The following is an 18,681-nucleotide window of genomic DNA, read 5'->3' on the forward strand; positions in this document are numbered from 1 at the left end:
AAGGAACGTTATATAGGTCTACAAAAATCTCTCTAAAGGTGGAGGGGTGGTGGTCATGTTGTCCCATGGTTTATTAGTGGCCCAGTCAAAGTGTTTAATCGTAAATTGTATTTATTAGTCTTGATTGCAACTCAAATAACATCATACAGAGGCGGATCCAGAGATTTTGGAAGGGGGTGGGTTCCAGAAAATAAGGGGTTCGTGAACTTGATATATTGTAATTTTGGCTACAGTAATGCAGCTATATTTATATAATTTCATGGCCTACCACCAGTAAGTTTTTGACTCTTATAATGGCCCAGCTACGGTGCATGAAGCTGTGAATTACTGACATTTTTCAATTTGGAATTTAAAAAAGTATTAAAGTGGGAAAATTAATGAAAATGAGCAATGGAAATCTTAGCGGATTTCGGAGTAGTGCAGAACTGAAAATGTAATTAAATGAAATTATTCCATGATAAATAAAGAGCTGCGCTTTAAGCGCATGATACGCCCGTTGCCGTCTTAACTTGTCCTTATTTTTTTAATGAATTTATATGTTCAACTAGAAATACTGTGAGCCCTGTCAAATACCCCCCCCCCCAAAAAAAAAAAAGCGAATAAAAAGTGCACAAAAAAATTGGTACTATCGAGGCTACCTCAAGTTTGTCTGGATTTTTTTCACCCATATATTTCTATCTTGTTCAGAACACACTTTTCTAAGAAGGTTACCCAGTAGTACCTTTCATATTAATTAGTCGATCATCTAACAAATGGTCCGTTTTCAACGATTTTTCAATGAATAAAATTTCTTTGGCCGTTTCCGCCTTTTTTTAAGAATAAAACTTCAAAACACGGAAATGTAACAGTTGACATTTATAAAAATCGGAAGGGAGCTTACTTCAATAGATTTGAGCAATTCACCAAAGTTTCATAAAAGTTAGTGAAAGTGTTTTAGAGTTATCGTGCTAAAACTTGAAAATCCACCATTTTTAAGTATAAAAATTGATTACAAGGAAACGAAAAATCTGAAATTTATAAATATCGAAAGGGAGCTTATGTCAACAGATATAAACAATTCACCAAAGTTTCATAAAATTAGGTGAAAATGTTTTTGAGTTATTGTCCGAAAACTTGAAAATCATCCTTTTTTAAGTAAAAAAACTCAAAACACGGAAAAGGGAGCTTACATCAACAGATATGAACAATTCACTAAAGTTTCATAAAAGTTTGTGAAAATGTTTTTGAGTTATTGTCCGAAGAGTGGACGACGGACGGACGGACAACGGTATACCATAATACATCCCGTCTTAGACGGGCGTATAAAAAAGGTTGAATTGAATTAAATTATTCATAATCCAACTCTGTTAAGCCATCCATCCATATAAGTATTTCTGAATATCTACTTGGAATTTCATCAATCACTTTCATGAAATGAAAATGTCTGATCATTTTAGCAGGCGCACATCCAAGGAAAGACATGATTTTTCTTCCCAAAAAGTTTTCTTACCTAGCTTCGGTCCGCTTTTGGTGCAATTCGTGTAAAACGGCATAATCTGAAATCATGAATTCACACCTGTTCTAGGAAAAAATAAATTTAGTTTTCCTTTTTGACTCTTGATTAGTTCTAGGTAGTTCATTGAAATGCTTTTTAATTTTTTTCCGGAGAAATGTAAAATGAGCTGGTGCGGATCCAAGGACGGGCGTGTTGAGCGTATGCCCCTTAACATTTGAAAATGTCTTTCTAATTCTAATTCTTTAATAATAATAAAACCATGAATCTGGCGTATATCATAAACTTATATATGAAATATTTGGTCTCACTAACCACTTCCGGGTCAAACGGCCACCCCACTATGTAGTACCAAAAACACACTGAACCTAGACATATGCATTGTAAGTGCATTATTTGTGTGTATTATGATTAAAAGTAGTCAAAATAAAGCTGAGAATGTATACTTTAAAATCATATATGTAATTAACTACAAAAGTGTATGAATATTGTTTACATGTGTGAGTAATTTGCTTCCATGCTATCAGTTAGCAGAACAGGTAAAAATGTGGATTTTCAGTATTATTTATTCAAGTAAATTTTGTGAAGAATTTCTACAATCATCGTACCATTAGCATAATGATTTTGGAAGCCTTATTTTCCAAACTTCGTAACGGTATGCAGCTTTAAGATGTCATTTGTCCTGGGAATTCACAGTGAGATTTTGAAAATTACTTTTTTAACATGTAAAGTAATGGAAACGTTAGAAGTGGTTAGTGAGACCTTAGATTGCGACAAAGTTATCTCCCGTTCAGTGCCAAATGCGGAAATAATTCTTATCCATTTCATTCATGTTTCTTTCGTGTGACGTCCTGCGCTATAAAGATGCGCACTCGCAATAATGCAATGGACTGTTGATATTGTCATTGAAACGGAGTTATGTATAAACTTATGGACTTATCTCGACCCCCATAGGAATAAGTGCTACCTTTTATCTAAATAATGGCTAGTAGGAAAGCTAAAGTTTCCTTGGACGGAAAGATCGCGGGTCTCTATGACCTGGATAAGACGATCGGCAAAGGGCACTTTGCAGTTGTCAAACTTGCAAGACATGTCTTCACTGGAGAACGGGTAGCAGTTAAAGTAATAGATAAAACAAAACTAGATGAAGTCTCAAAATCACATTTATTTCAAGAAGTAAGATGCATGAAGCTAGTTCAACATCCCAATGTCGTCCGTTTGTATGAAGTAATTGACACTCAAACCAAGCTATACCTTATTCTTGAACTTGGAGATGGGGGTGACTTGTATGACTACATCATGAAACATGAGAAAGGTTTGGGCGAAGACTCTGCAAGAAAGTACTTCAGACAAATTGTAGAAGCAATATCATATTGTCATAAATTGCATGTTGTACATAGGGATTTAAAACCAGAGAATGTTGTGTTCTTCGAAAAGCAAGGGATAGTGAAGTTGACAGATTTTGGCTTTAGTAACATGTTCAATCCAAGTGAAAAGCTAGAAACTGCCTGTGGATCTTTAGCTTATTCTGCTCCAGAGATTTTACTTGGTGACTCTTATGACCCTCCTGCTGTTGGTAGGTATTTGGCTCAACTCAATTAGTAGTTAATCACATACATTACCATTGTTCTGCAAATTACAAATGCGGAGTAAAATTTATTTTGTACTCTTGGACCCTGTGAGAGAGTGCCAGTCTAGCGCCTACTATATTCAAATAGTGTCATAAAGTTTGAGACTTGTGAAAATCATGCATGTCTATGTACAATATAGAATACATGAACATCAAATGCACAATGTATATGTATTATTTTTCTAATAATATGCAGTCCAACAAGAAGCAATCACATGTACACGTATGTACAGCACACTCAGAGACATTTGGTTCTCTAACACCAGGTCAGGGTTTTAAATCAGTGTTAATCTGTGAAACACTGTGTCAATCAGATTTTTTTCTAAGTGACATATGAGAGTTACACCCACCCATCTGGGACATTGTACAGGTACATGTATATTCCGATTGTTGATTGTGTACAGAGAATCACAGACCTGGATGTGAAATTCACCTAGCATGGTGAAGTTAATCTCATTGATCTCTGTCGACAGTATGGACATTGGAATTAATATTAATCGGCTAGGTTCTCCAGGACCCTGAGCTCACATACAACGTATGTGTCCCAGACCTCCAAAATGGTTGGGTCTTTCCATCCACCTATTGGGTGGACAAAAAATGTTAATTTGAACCCATGACAGGATAACCCAATGTCATATTAAGGCAATATACAATACAGCATGTACATTTGTACAATGTACATGTATATGTAGTTATGTACATACATGTATATTTTTACAATGTACTGTACATTGCTTTTTTTCTAAAATCTGTCAGAAACGGCTTCCCCCTAGTACACTTTGTATAATTGTACATGTACAATATACTAGAGTATGATTTACAAAAATGTAAAATGCAAGACTGCCAACATGTGAGGGTACATGGTTGGATGCAGATGCTAACTATAAAATCATTTAATTACAATGTACATTGTACATGTAACTGAAAAATTGAAATCTTGGTTTGGCTTTCTTGGGCTCATAGTACATTTTTAAAATTCATGATAGGACAACTTCATCAGGTGCTCCAAGATAAACAGCATGGTGCAGCTCATTGCAAATGTACGCTAGGGCAACTTGAATACAGTAAAAAAGGCCAAAAAGAAATACAAAAATGTACATGTACATTCATGTATAACTACATGTAAATCTGTTAATAGTGTTGTCTGAACAATAATTTTGTCATTGAAGATTTCATAGCATTTTGTATCATAAGTAAAATTTTTTGCTTTTATTTTGATTCTGAAGATACATGTATTTTGTACTTTAACTTAGACTGCCACACATGGAAAGTTTTGAGAGCACAATGCTGCATTAAAAATTATACAATGTATTGTGTATGGACAAAATCATATTCTTATTACATGTAAATTGTACATGTACATTTGTATGCATTGAATGTCGATTTGCAGTCCTCATGTACATTAGTACATTGTACATGTACTTGTAACTCAGTCTGTTGTTGTCAGTGTCCATAAGCTGCTGCTACATTTTGTATGCCTGTAGGTCTAGTAACTCTACAATGTACAAGTACATGTATGTGATACATGTATTGTAGAATTTTTGTTATTTCATCTGTATTGAAAATGCATTCTGTATTATACATGTAATTGTACATGTATTTTAAGTCTATCACAACTTCACAATGATAAATTATGATTACTTTAATGTTGCATTCAACTGACAAGGTGTATATTCAATAAATACACAATATAGAATAAAGTTCATATTAAGGTTTAAATTGTACATTTGTACTCTACATGTGAAAATTCATTAGTACTTAATTAGGAGACTTATCATCTTAGAATGATTGACGTCATTTCTACTGTGAAAGTAAATGAAATACAACAAAATGTCCATATTACCCAATACATGTAGTTAATCAGTATACTTGCAAACACATGTCCTGTAATCTTTAAATCTTGCATTTATGTACAAAAAAATTGTTTCTGCCAATATCTTAGTGCTTACTATTGCATTGTACATATGCATTGTATAAGCATTTTGTACATTTGTACATTGTGTTTATAATTGAGGAGGAAAACCAAATGATTAGGACTTTAGTTGATTTGTACAGTGTGCAATCACATTTTTTTAGGGTATACATTTTTCTTTCACACAATTAGCCTATTTAAGATCAAAAGATACAATGTATTCAGACTATTCATGTGTTTCTGGTTGTCTGCAGCCACTTTAGATTTATAAGGCCAATTTGTAAGGTTAAAAATTAGCTGTAACCCAATAGCCCATTACTACTAGATTTTGAGCTGGGCTACCAAACCTTTGGGTAAAATTAAGTTGAACATATAGACAATATTAAACAAAAATATGATCTGGGCTACCAGCTTGTGTTTCCTAATTTTTACTAATTATATTTGATTTGTAGAAGTTCATTTGTACATGTACATGGACAATAAACATTGTACATGCAGCAAAAAAAATATTTGTGTTTTAGTCTGACAACAGAATATTATACTCTGATTTCACATTTTACATAAATGTTCAGTCCATGTACATATTTGTAGAATGACATATACTACATGTATGAAATGTAAACTACATGTAACCTTAGAGCTTTCCCTAGACCAATTTAGCATGGGGCTGCACCATGCTGCCCTCATCATGAATTTTACAATGTACCCCTATAACTAGTTGGCAAAACCCAACTTAAATTTCAAGATTGAATTTATTATTGTTTTTTTAACTCATTTCCATATTATTATGAACACCCATTTACATTTAAATGATACTTTTACAACATTACACTAGGTTGTAGGCAGTTTATTGCAGGTTAAATAAAATAAACTGCCCTCATGTCAAAGTACATGTAATACATTATACATGTATGTACATGTACAAAATGTAGAGTGCCCACAATACTAAATTGTACATGTTCATTGTATGCCCTTTTGTATTGGTTGAGTGCCCTAAAAATACTTAAATTACAAAAGTACATTGTACAGTACATGTACAAAAAATGTGCCACACTTTCATAATTTCTTGGTAAAATCTAGTGTGTCTCGAGCACACTGTGAATTATAATACAATTACACATACATCTTTTGTACATTTACAGATGCTTTACATGGATGTATACATGTAGATATACAATTTGTATATGAGCTTGTCCAAAATAATTGTATATATGTATGGACTTCTTGTTAATGTAAACAGTTATTTTGTATAGCAATGTGTTGAATTTTTGCTCAGAAAAAATGTAGATTCTGATCTTCAACAATGCAGCTTGAACTGTACTTTTAAATAAACAACAGAAAGTGAAGTCTGTCTACTGAACAGATAGTTTGAAATCCATCCAACATTTTTCAGTTATTTTAAGATGCTTCTTTTTCAAGTGCTGAAAATAACCACAGAGACATAGTATAGATGTCAGTGTGTGGTTTGTGAAAGTGATAAAAACTTTTTTTCAAAACATCATATAAGTGATTTATGACCCTTCTAACAGAATTTTTTCAAAGTGTAGAAGTCTAATCAACAAAATGAAACTGCACTTCCGTTGCATAGGGTAATACAGTGTAATGTTTACATAAATAATATGTTGATTTATTGATAGCTATAGAATTTCATTAAAAAGTGATTATACAAGGGTAGGGGATCTTAACCTTAACAGATGTTATGAATTGGTTATCTTCTTCAATCCTTAGTGAAATGTATAGCAATCCAGGCAAGGATATGTATATGTAAGTTCAATGATGGAAACATTTTCATGCAGAATGTTCAAGAGTGTTATTGTAGTATATGTACATGTATACAAATGTAGAAATTCATTATTTGTAAAAGATAAGCTGTTGCAAAAGTGTTCAACTATAGATGGGTTACACATGTACATATTTGTGCATCTTTGCTACATGTACATTGTAAGTGTACATGAAGTTCATATTGGGACTAAAAACTAATGCATTCAAGCAGCATATATTTTTAGTAAATTGATCTCCTTGATTTCAGTTGAAGATCAGTGCTACATAATCAGTGAAGGGGATTAATATTTTGCTAATGGGACTATGGCCCCCTTACCCTTCATTGCGATGGAACATTTTCAATTTTAATGGGCCATTCTAAAAATCCATGGGACAAAATTTGGAATGACAGCTATGGCCAGCTAGGTGTAGACATTGAAGACCAAATGTAGCAAAAACAAACTTTAATTTACACAGCAGATCAGATGTTCATTAAGAGTTGACAAGTCAGTAAATTGTCACCGCAAATCAGTTTTCTTTTCTGTTGTTTGAGTCTTTATACTAATGTATTGTCTAGTGTTTTATCATAGTCCACAGACCCCCCCCCCCCCATTAATTTGACCCTAAATAGTTTATCACAAATGATAAGCAAGAGCCTATTTCTATAATCAAATTTTGGAAATTTTTTGGTGGGCTTTAGGACCAGATAACATAACTTCATTATCAGTATCTTCAATAGGGGTATTCATAATTGTGTCCAGCTGCCAAGTTGTCTTCTACAACAATAGCAGTATGTTTGATTTTGGCTACCATCATTAATGTTTTCTTTAGGCTTTGAAAAAGATACACTTGTTTTATTTTGGGTCTAGCTTAAAAATGTCTTTGGTGGCATTTTCAATTTCAAATGGGACTGGCAGTCCACATTTTTCTGATATACCAAAATTCTGATATAATAAAATTATTTAAATTCTTTAAAACAATGTTTATTGTTTTTTCAAACACTTAAATGATCAAGAATATGTAATCTCAACAAACAGACCAAGTACCATTTCATTCCCTGGTCCTCAAATCCCCTCAAAAACATGGCAATCAAAACACCCACCAGTGGCTAATAAAAATCTTGTCAAAAGAAGTGGACAACACTCCACCATCAAAGATGGAAACTTAATGCATGCACATGACACAGCACAACAGTCACTCAATGCGTCATTTTAAGAGGAAATGCGACCGGCGCATTGTGCGCAATGCCTATCACTGCATAATTATAAAATTAAAAATACAACATATACATCATAATATAGATGTACAAAAGTACATGTACATGCATGTACAAATGTAAAAAGTAATTACATCTGTAACAAGACTGTTACATTTATTATAAGATACTAATGGCAGTATACATTGTACAGTTTCAAATGCATATAAGGCATTTTTAAACCGCAACATTTTCTGTTGATTTCTCTAGTATATCATGTACTCTGTTTAATGTACATATACATATATGCATGCATTGCAGCAATTCAGTATCGGGTACATGTACATACATGTATATTTACATTTTTATATATTATCATTGAAATAGAAGTGGTATCAAACCATTACATGTAAAGTGGAGTCAGTCAGTGACCGTACATGTACATGTATAATTCTATTCAGTTGTTATTATTTCTGCAGTTTTTATAAACAGCTTTAATCTATGGGTGAAAAGTACATGTACATATGAAAATTTGTTGTACATGTAGTATCATACTAAAATTTCTTGAATTGTAGTTCAATTAATAGGATTGTGTAAGATTGAATTGATATGTAAGGTACATGAACAATATGCACCAGAATGATCAATGGTTATTGTGTATTAACTACCACATTGTTTGATCTATAATCTACTGAGGTCCCTGATCTTACCATAACAGTCTTGTGCTATGTCAGTTATTTAAAGATTATCCTTGAACCCGGTAAAATGATTCAATTTTCAGATACACATGAACTTGCATCTAATTTCTTAATGTTTTTTTAAAATTTTATTTCACATTGTACAAATGTAAATGTTTGTACATTTGTATATGTACAAGTAAAAAATTCCAATTCCAAATTCTCTTTTTTTCTCAAGACATACAATGTGCAAGTACACCGAACAATTCACACTTAGTGTATGGTACCTTGGGCATGTACACTTCATTGTACATGTATGTCTTGAGAAAAAAGAGAATTTGAAATTGAAATTAATCTACTGTTTAATACATACATTGTGTTCATGTACATGTATTTGAGTTACTGGTGAAAATATACAGATAATATAGCAGATTTTGCTAAAATTAACATCAAAGGTTGCTACTATGAATCTGTTAGACAAATTTCCAAAATGTTGTGGGAGCTGGAAATTAAAGTTGTTTTTTTTTTTTTTTCAAAATTTTTTAAGGTACTATCACACTTACATTTCTCAATTCCTTTTGATATAGAGTAATTAGGTATATGCCTTTTCCAAAGGAGAGGGGGTATACTGCTTCATTCTTGCCTGTGTTTCAGTCAGTAACAATTTTTCTGTCAAAGTTTTGTCAGCAACTACACATCACAATGGCTCGAAATTTTAACACATTCTTCTTGAAGGTATGCCATATTGTGGGATACATTTTCAGAAAAATAACAAAATTCCTGTTTACCAAGGACTTTGTTAATTTTCCTTATACATGTACCATGATTGAAAGTGGGAGTATAACAAGTAAGCCATCACTCATACATTGTAGATTTCTTTTTTATAAGTTGATTAAAATTTACACCAAACTCAATAATGCATCTCTATGATAATTTAAAGAATGATCACATTTTAGATTGATGGGATTGTATATATATTTTACTCTCTTTTTCAGATGTATGGAGTTTAGGTGTAATTTTATTTATGCTGTGTTGTGGTGATCCACCATTCCAAGAAGCTAATGATAGTGAGACACTGACCATGATTTTGGATTGTAAATATAAGCTGCCTGTTCATGTTTCCAGGGAGTGTAAAGAGTAAGTTATTATACAAAAGTAAACAATGAGGTACCGGGTAATCTATTTTTTGTATTGTCATCATAAATGATTGGTCAGACAGAGACTTTAGATCAGCCTGATTTCATCTACATTGTATCTTAAAAAAAATGAAAAAAAATGAAGAAATATCGTAACAATTCAAATGTGCTTGTACATGTACTAAATTAAGTATGATAGTACTGCTATTGAACCTAGATTTCATTGACCCTTCTTTATCTTTTCAAGATTTTTTTTATTTCAAGACCGTCCGTTTTTTTTCGATGAATTTCTGAAATACTGTTGTTGATGTACACACATTTTGTTTATTATAATGACATTTACCATCAAGTTACAAACTTTTAACAACTTGATATGAAAGAAGCATGCTAACATGTTCAAAAATGTAGATTTGCAAGGTTACCAACCAAATGGCTTAAAAAATCACCTCTGTATGAACATGTAACAGTTGATTTAAGTAGTACATTTTGTACCATATCATACTTAAGAAGGACATACAGTTGGCTTTTATTTGACATTTTTCTTACCATGCTTGTCTAGGAATCTCCAATTTCCTCCCCTATTGATATATACTGATATTATTTTTTATTAACCAGTGGAGTCCTTAATTGATTTGAGTCCATTGCTGATGTGGTTGCTTTGACAGGCAGAAAATATACAATTATTGATCTGAACTGTTCACCCAAAAAAAAACCAATTTACCAGTCTTGGGAAAACAATGATAACTTGCTTAGTGAAAATGTAGCCTTGACAAGATGTCACTCATTTTCAGAAGTATAAAGTTTATCTTTGAATTGTCTTTGGTTATGTGATTATATATTTGTTGAGATGTTATTGAGGCCATTGTGATGTTCTGTTTCAAAATAAAATTACTCTTCACATTCTAAAATTGAACTGAATTTTGAAATTTTTCTCCTAGTACGTCTGTAATTCATTTAAAAAAAAGATCAACATTTTACATGTAAGTATGTTCTATGTACATGTAGGATAAGGCAGGCATAGAGTTTGGCTAACTTGCCTTTTTTGTCATTTTTTAAAAACCTACAGGTAGGACTTTTGATCGAATGAACTACATGTATGTATACATGTAGATATGTTAAAATGCTGATGATTGATGTAAATTTTTTTTGAATATTTCCTATGTGGCTTCTTATTGACAAAAATATTTCTTTGATAAAATGCCAACAACTTCATAAACATTAGGCCCTATTTCCTTGTTTTGTAAAGTTTGAATGTGCACTGCAGTGGAGGTAAACACGAAAACTTCATACAGTTCTGTTAACTTTGTCTTATCCAAATCCTCATAAACTAAGGCCAAGGACAAGAAGACCACTGACTAAATATCTGTTTTAAACATTTACATGTTCACATATGTCATGAAGTCAGGACATAGTATTTTTTATACAGTGTGAACCTTAGTAAACCAAACACCTGCCCTAGAAATGAATAGAAACTGTTTAAAGGTTCTAAAAAGTTGTGGTGTAGATTCAGGATTCACTGAATCTCATATAAATGATACTCCTGCCTACCATACAAAATGTAGTATGTTAAATCTTGTATGGTGGCAAAAATTTGTTTTCATGAAAATGAGATTACTTACAAGTATTGGTTATGGTTTAACACAGGATAGTACATGTATAAGTTCTACTGTTACCAACCAAATACTCTCATGAGAGTATTAAAACAAGTACAATTTATTAATATGCACTGGTATTCACCTTAGGTAATATATTTTCTGTTCCACCTATCTGTACAATGTGCATGTATGTATTGCTGTTGCTCAAAACTGAAGTAAGTTGGAAATACAAAACTTTAATGTACACATGTACATTTGTACTACAGTACATGTACAGTGCACATGCTAAACATGTTAACATTATGTACATATACATTGTACTTCAAAATGCTTTCATCAAGTCATTAGCCCTTAGAGTAACTATTGATAACATTTAAGTGTTAGTCTAATTTCAGTTTCCAGAAATGGAAATACATATAGATTGTAATGTTGATTAAACTAAGCATTGATATTAGTTTGTCATTACATGTATAAGGTTAATTAAATCTGATAGAGGATCCCAGAAAGTTTCCTGTCCTGATGGGTTGACTCATATGAACTGATCTGTAGACTCAAATGCTTTGTTGATTAATTCTGTTCCATCTTGAATCTGTTTGATTAAGGGGTTTTAAAGGGTTTTCCAAATGGAAGTGTGAAGTCATTGTGTATAAATCTATGTTATTACATCAGGGAATGAATCCAAGGAAAAAGAGGGGATTGGTAGAGGCTGAACTTTATTTTTTCAATTGTTTTTGACTGGTATTCAGACTTTGATAGTGCTTGTCAAAAATTTCTAAAAAAACTGTAGGATGGGCATAAAAATTAGGGTCAGTATGGTTACCAGAAAGTCTGGTGTTTTTGTTAAGTGTTAATGTCAAAAAATGCATGTACTGAGTGTCATATTTGGTAAGAATGGTACATTAATTTAGATGATTCAAGACTGATCTACGGGTACAAATGTACATCAGAAGTGCAAAGTTTTCAGTTTACAAGAAATTCAATCTTGGATGACACTTGTCAACTTAACTGTAGAGTATGGATTTTAACAGAATCGTTCTTGATTTAAGATTACACATTTTTGGAATGCACTGTTTATCAAATCATAAAATCCTACTAAAAGATATGTAAATATGAGTATACATGTACATGTAACTACTGAAACATTTCATAAATACCCTTAACACCATCTACTGTTGGTGTTAATCCTTTAGTAAAGTGGACAGGAATGTTTTACACCTTAGCCATAGTTAATTTGGTGGACATACAGACGAACCTGTCTCAAGGACCACCTGTACCATATTTTGGTGTGTATAGTGCGCATTTATCTATTGTGCACAGTGCAATTTTGAAGGTCTAAACGTGTGAAAAAAAGTTTTTTAGACTTAGGTTGCAGTAAAACTTCAAAAGACAAAAAAAAATCGATATTTTGCACTTGATCGTTCAATTTATTTACCTTGATTCTGTATTTCTTATAAAAATGTGAAGGAAAGAAACTTTTATGCAGACTAAAATATCATATAAACATCAGTAGCTACAATGTACATAAATTGGATAATTTTAATTTCGACACATGATCAAACTGACAGAATGTATGAAATGGCTTATAAAACAAAATCAAAAGTCCGGAAAATCGGACATTTCGGGTATTGGTTGTAACTCATATTTCATAATTTTTCATTTAAGAACATACTTTTAAGAAAGAAAATTGTAAGAAACAGTCAAAATAAGTAGCAGAATAATCATTTTCAGCAGTAAAAGCATTTGATAAAGAGGGTTTGACAAAAAAGGAAGTAGTTACTTTTTGGTTTTTAGTTGTTTCATATTAATTTCTAACCATGCTTTATAAGAAGGAAATATTGTACAACTTTTGTTTGAAACATGTTATTAGTCATTTGAACATGATCTGAAGAACATATCACTAAAAATTTAATACTTAAAGATGTATTTGATGATTAGATAAAATTTCTTTCAGTAACATTCCACTTCCGGTTTGTTTGTTTACATTATGTAATGTCTTTTTATATACATGTACCAAAATCTTTAATTTTGGCCAGTTCTTATGTATTGATGTATTATACGCACCCCCATGTTCTGGAAATAATTTCTATGTACAAATGTGTGCATAATACACACCAAAATACGGTATTTAGTAATAACCTGTCTGTAAATTTAATAGGCTTTGATTTAAGTATCTCATGGTAGTGCATTCTACAGTGTATGTGAAAATAACCTGTATGTAAAGACCACCTGTCTAATGTGACTTTGGATTTACTTTTCCTTAGAATGTCACATTAGACAGGTTTTACTGTTTTACTGTTATGGTACATGCTGTGTAAAGGTCATGTCTTCTTTGGTTTTGTAGCCTGATGAAAATCATATTTGTATGGATTATTGTCTTGTTGATTGAGTACAATAGAACGATAGACATTTATTCTTCCCAGTAATGGCACTTTTAGTTGTAATGACAGTTTGACATCAGTTTCCTTTAACACATCCCTGTAAAAGTATGCTTGGAAAAGTACATGAATATTCTATTTATATGTATATAGTTACTTTAGCCATTATTAGTAACTTATCTTTCAATCTCTTCAAAGGTTTGTCTATTGTCTCATTGAAATTCATTGTTGTTAATAATTAGTGTTAAAAGGTTTTGAAGTAAGTTAAATGATAATGGTTTGATAGCATAGTTTGTGGTTGTTTAAAGGTGAAGGTGTGTGACATTTTATATTGTCTTAATTACATGTACATGTATGAAAGTTAAATAAGATCTAAAGCTTCATATACAAAAATGTAATCTATCTGATTTGAAAATGACTTGAGTTGCCTGTTATAAAAGTAGAATATATATGGTCTTTTAATATAGAATCATAAATCAATCCAAAAAAATTGCCATCAGAAAAAATGAAGGAACCTAACAGCCCCATCCTATTTTAATTATTTGCTTGTTAGTAGTTCAGGTTAGCCTTCCACACAAGTGTTTTTTCAGGTTTTCATAGAGATATTTTTTGGTATAAGTGTTTCTTGATTAAATCTAATACTCAATGTATACTCTCAGATTCTTAATACATTTTTGTACTTGTATGACAATGTTATGAAAAATATTATTGTACAGCAAATGTCTATATATAATGTGTCTGAACAGATTATAACCACATACAATAAAAACTGTTTAACAAATCTCCCCTGCATCATGGCTTTGTTAATTTTCTACTTTCAGTTTGGTGAGTAGAATGTTGAAGAGAGAACCTTCTGAAAGAGCCAGTTTAGAAGACATCCTTGACCATGAATGGCTCCATATGAAGATGGACGATACACCACCACCATCATTACCATTGGTGTCCAGAGAACATCTGTCAGAGGAAGATCATAATTACCTCGTTGATAAAATGGTTGAAGGAGAAATAGGAACAAAGGAGGAAATTTTGAGGTATACATTTTTTTGTCTGGCATATGTATATTGTACTTAACTACTGTACATGTATGTAATTGTAATGCATTGATACGTGTAACAGTGACAGGTTATATAGTTTTGTAGTCAGATAAGATATATCACAGTGAGTGTGTCAGGGTGTGATGTGATGTTCTGTCCAGACATTCATATGATGTTATTCTGTTAATCAGCAATGTCATAATCATTTTGACCTATTTCATGGGATATTACTGGTAATTTTAGTATAATGGCAGTAGCAAGAGAAGGGAAATATCAGACTGTAAGAACAATGGAAAGCTGCAGACAAAATAGACAACTGGGAATACCAATATCCATTAACATGCTACCTGATTCTTGAATGGTGATTTCATTTTCAGCTTTATCAAGGGAAAAGCATTATTATTTGAATTATACATGTATTTATGCCAAGGAGAAATATACTTTTGTAGAAAAGAAAATGCATATTGTGCAACATGTACTGTAATATAATTTATAAGTGAACTACATGTATAAAGTTCTATTGTTACATGTACATGTAGTATATGTGTTTATGCTGTAAGTTATCACCCTGTCTCTGAAATATTTAACTGTAGATACTCAGTGTTCTACACATGTGTTTATGCTGCAAGTTATCACCCTGTCTCTGAACTATTTAACTGTAGATACTCAGTGTTCTACACATGTGTTTATGCTGCAAGTTATCACCCTGTCTCTGAACTATTTAACTGTAGATACTCAGTGTTCTACACATGTGTTTATGCTGTAAGTTATCACCCTGTCTTTGAACTATTTAACTGTAGATACTCAGTGTTCTACAGATTTGGCTCTAATATTTTTATCAGTATTTTAGTACAAGGGTTGTCTCATGGACATTTTGCTGGTCGTAGCCCTTCTCATTTTATAAAACAACAATGTTTTTTTTTCAAATATTTATATTTCAAGCATTCTGATTTTCTAATACTGGAGTTATGCCTCAATGTTTGACAAGTCTCAATTTGAAATGTAACAAATGTATTTTATCCCTGCATTAATTCTAAATTGTGGACTGTTATTGAAAAAAACCAATACAGTGTACAACAATAAAGCACAAGACAGTTTGTAATAACCATAAGTTAGAAAAGGTCATGTTACTTGTTTTGTGTGCATCAGAGTTTTAGCAGGTATAAAACTGTATTTTTGTTCGTATGGAGTGTGTAGTAAAACACGATTGATACTTTCTGCAGGTTTATTACTAATGAACTTGTAAATTTCAACTAGCTTTCATTTTTTCAATGTACATGTATGTTACATGCCATTCAGAAAATTTTTTGGCATATTTAATTAATCGGTTTTAATTACTGTAATAATTCATACTAATGAAAGAAAAAAAACATGTAGTCATTTTCTTTGTTTAACAAAGTTTCTGAAAATTTGAAGAATATACAACATGTAATTAACCCAATCAAGACATTAAATGTGCTTAGTCTTAAAAAAGGAGGCCATATTTCATGTGACAGTGTTTTTGTTGTACCATGCAGAATGTTCACACTATTAATTTTGTGCATTTATGGTAGAATAAAAGGCATTTTGTTTACATATCAGTGAATGGGGTCAAGGAGAGAGGTTTTGATAAAGTAGTTTGTTTTTAGTACTTTAAATTTAATTACCATGAATATCTTATAAAGTCAAAAGTAGATAAAACATCATTCTCTAGTCAAAAATAAAATTATTTAATGAAAATTAAAGTTTTCTAACGAGAACAATTTGACACACAACATACATGAACAAATGATGTTGGTTGAAATGAATTTTTTAGCTTCAAAATGTAGCACATACAGTTTTGTGTCTCCTTTACAAAAAACTAATTTTTATTGACAGATCAATAGAGAAGGATGAATATAACCATATTACAGCCACTTATTACCTATTGGCAGAGAGAAAGTTAAAACAACATCGTCAAGAATTACAGAACTCATTATCTCAGCTTAGAAAACATTCAGCGCCACCTGGTGGCAAACCACATTTAGAGCCATTAGCATTGTCACCACGGTATGTTATCACTTCTATGGGTTGTATTATTTATATTTATTTGTTGTTAGTCCAATCAAGCACTCAAAACATAAAACTGCACTGTTTCTAGGAAGTACTTTACAACCTTTTACACAATTATATAAGTGATTTTAAAATACAGCCAATACACAATGGATGGGAAAATTATTTCTAAGTCTCTCAACACAAAATGTTCAGAAGGGTTTATCTTGTTTCATAAAAGCAGTATCTTTAAGCTAAGAAAGTTCTTTAATTTTTCCTTTAAATTATTTTCATTTGATATGTGACTAATATATTGGCCTCACATTGTATATAACTATAGGAAGACTTGTCCATGTATTCATTCATGACTCTATTTTTGAGAAGTACATTTGAATGTAATCATGTAAAACAATTATGAATATTTCTATTAATTTTCAGTCCTACATGTAAAACAAAATTTTTGCCACGTCAAATAAGCAAGGTTTTAGAAGATGATGAATTTTGATACATGTAAGGTGTTGATTTCTCTTAACTGCTACAGGCATAACTTTCCATTGTAAAGCTGTTTTCATGTTGAGTTTATTCAGCACTTTCAGTTTCTAATGGAATAACTTAGATTGGGTTCAGAATGTATGTAAATTAATTTTTCTGTCGAAAACTTCTGATGAGGTTGGTTTTACATGCGAGTAATACCATTTTATTTTATTAGTAATGATCCCAATATCATTTTTAACATTTTTATTTCTATATAGCTCAAATTAAGGATGTATAATCTCAAATGCTATTCTCTAGAAACATGATATAAAAATAAATATTTATGACCACTTTGAAACTAAAGACAGAATATTAATAGTTATTTATTTTAGATGAGTCAAATTTTGCCAACATTATTTGATTTTAGATGAAGCAGCTGAAGCTGTTCATAAGCATATCTAACATTTATTGAAAAATTGACTGCTTTTGCTAATTAAAATTTCTGTTTAAGGAATAAAGTTTGATTTAAGGGATAGGAAGTGGGGCAGTGGGATGAAAGATAGAGGGAAATGGGCACTGGAAGTAAAAGGGAGGGAAATAAGACAATGGGAGTAAAGGGTAAGGAAGTTGGATACTTGGAGTAAAGGTGGAAAGATATAACACAGTCAGAGTAATTTGGGGAGAAAAGTGGGATTGTGGCCATAAAGAAATATAGGAGAGTATTATTTGGACAGTAGAAGTGAAATAGAGGGAAGAGGGACGGTGAGGGAGGAGAGGAGATGGAAGGAGGACGGTGGTGGATAGGAGCAGAGGGAAGTGGGACCATGGTGGTGGAGAGGAGGGGAAAGGGTAGAGGGACCATGGTGGTGAAGAGGAGAGGCGAGGAGAAGGAAAAAGGACAGTGGTGATGGAAAGGAGGGAAGAAGGACCTGAACAGTGGTGGGGAGAGGCGGGAAGAGGGAATAAGGACAGTGGTGGTGTAGAGGAAAGGAGAGAGAAGAATCTCACTGGTGGATGAGAGGAGAGGAGAGGGAAGAAGGACAGCTGGGTGTAGAGGAGGGAAGAGGGACAGTGGTAGTGGAGAGGAGAGGAGAGGGAATAAGGCCAGTGGAGAGGAGAGGGGAGGCAACTGCTACCCTTATCCACTTTCACTGTACTATCCATAGAATCACATGAAAATCTGTATTGGGTAAAGCATGATTAAAAATCCATTCTAAGTTATCCATTGTGGGAACTACTCGTCCTTGTTTTTGGCATTGCTGGAATATCTTTCTGTGCATTTTGTGTTTTACAGACTTCATTATAAAACACATAATCTTCTCATGGTTTGGTGTCTATAATATGTTTATTGTATGTACACACAATTAAATGGGTACACATATAATCTCTT

The 18,681-nt window shown here is 32.3% G+C and overlaps 1 protein-coding gene across 6 annotated transcripts in view; it reads left to right on the top strand.

The window, feature by feature from the left end:
• Positions 1–2,341: 2,341 nt before the first annotated feature.
• The window catches only part of LOC148616153 (uncharacterized), a 35,893-nt gene continuing 19,553 nt past the window's right edge, over positions 2,342–18,681 (top strand). For 4 of the 6 annotated variants that reach the window (XM_088582889.1, XM_088582890.1, XM_088582891.1 and 1 more), the window contains exons 1-4: positions 2,343–3,068; positions 9,663–9,804; positions 14,595–14,804; positions 16,665–16,835. In XM_088582889.1, the coding sequence (XP_088439015.1) occupies positions 2,474–3,068; positions 9,663–9,804; positions 14,595–14,804; positions 16,665–16,835 (1,118 nt within the window). In that variant the 5' untranslated portion in view covers positions 2,343–2,473. Of the gene's footprint in view, positions 3,069–9,662; positions 9,805–14,594; positions 14,805–16,664; positions 16,836–18,681 lie in introns of all 6 variants that reach the window. The other 2 variants (XM_088582887.1, XM_088582888.1) reach the window with 1 other exon arrangement.

This window comes from Perna viridis, chromosome 5, assembly GCF_037379345.1.
Source record: "Perna viridis isolate PV_CMFRI_1.1 ecotype Kerala chromosome 5, ASM3737934v1, whole genome shotgun sequence".
Lineage (NCBI taxonomy): Eukaryota > Metazoa > Mollusca > Bivalvia > Mytilida > Mytilidae > Perna > Perna viridis.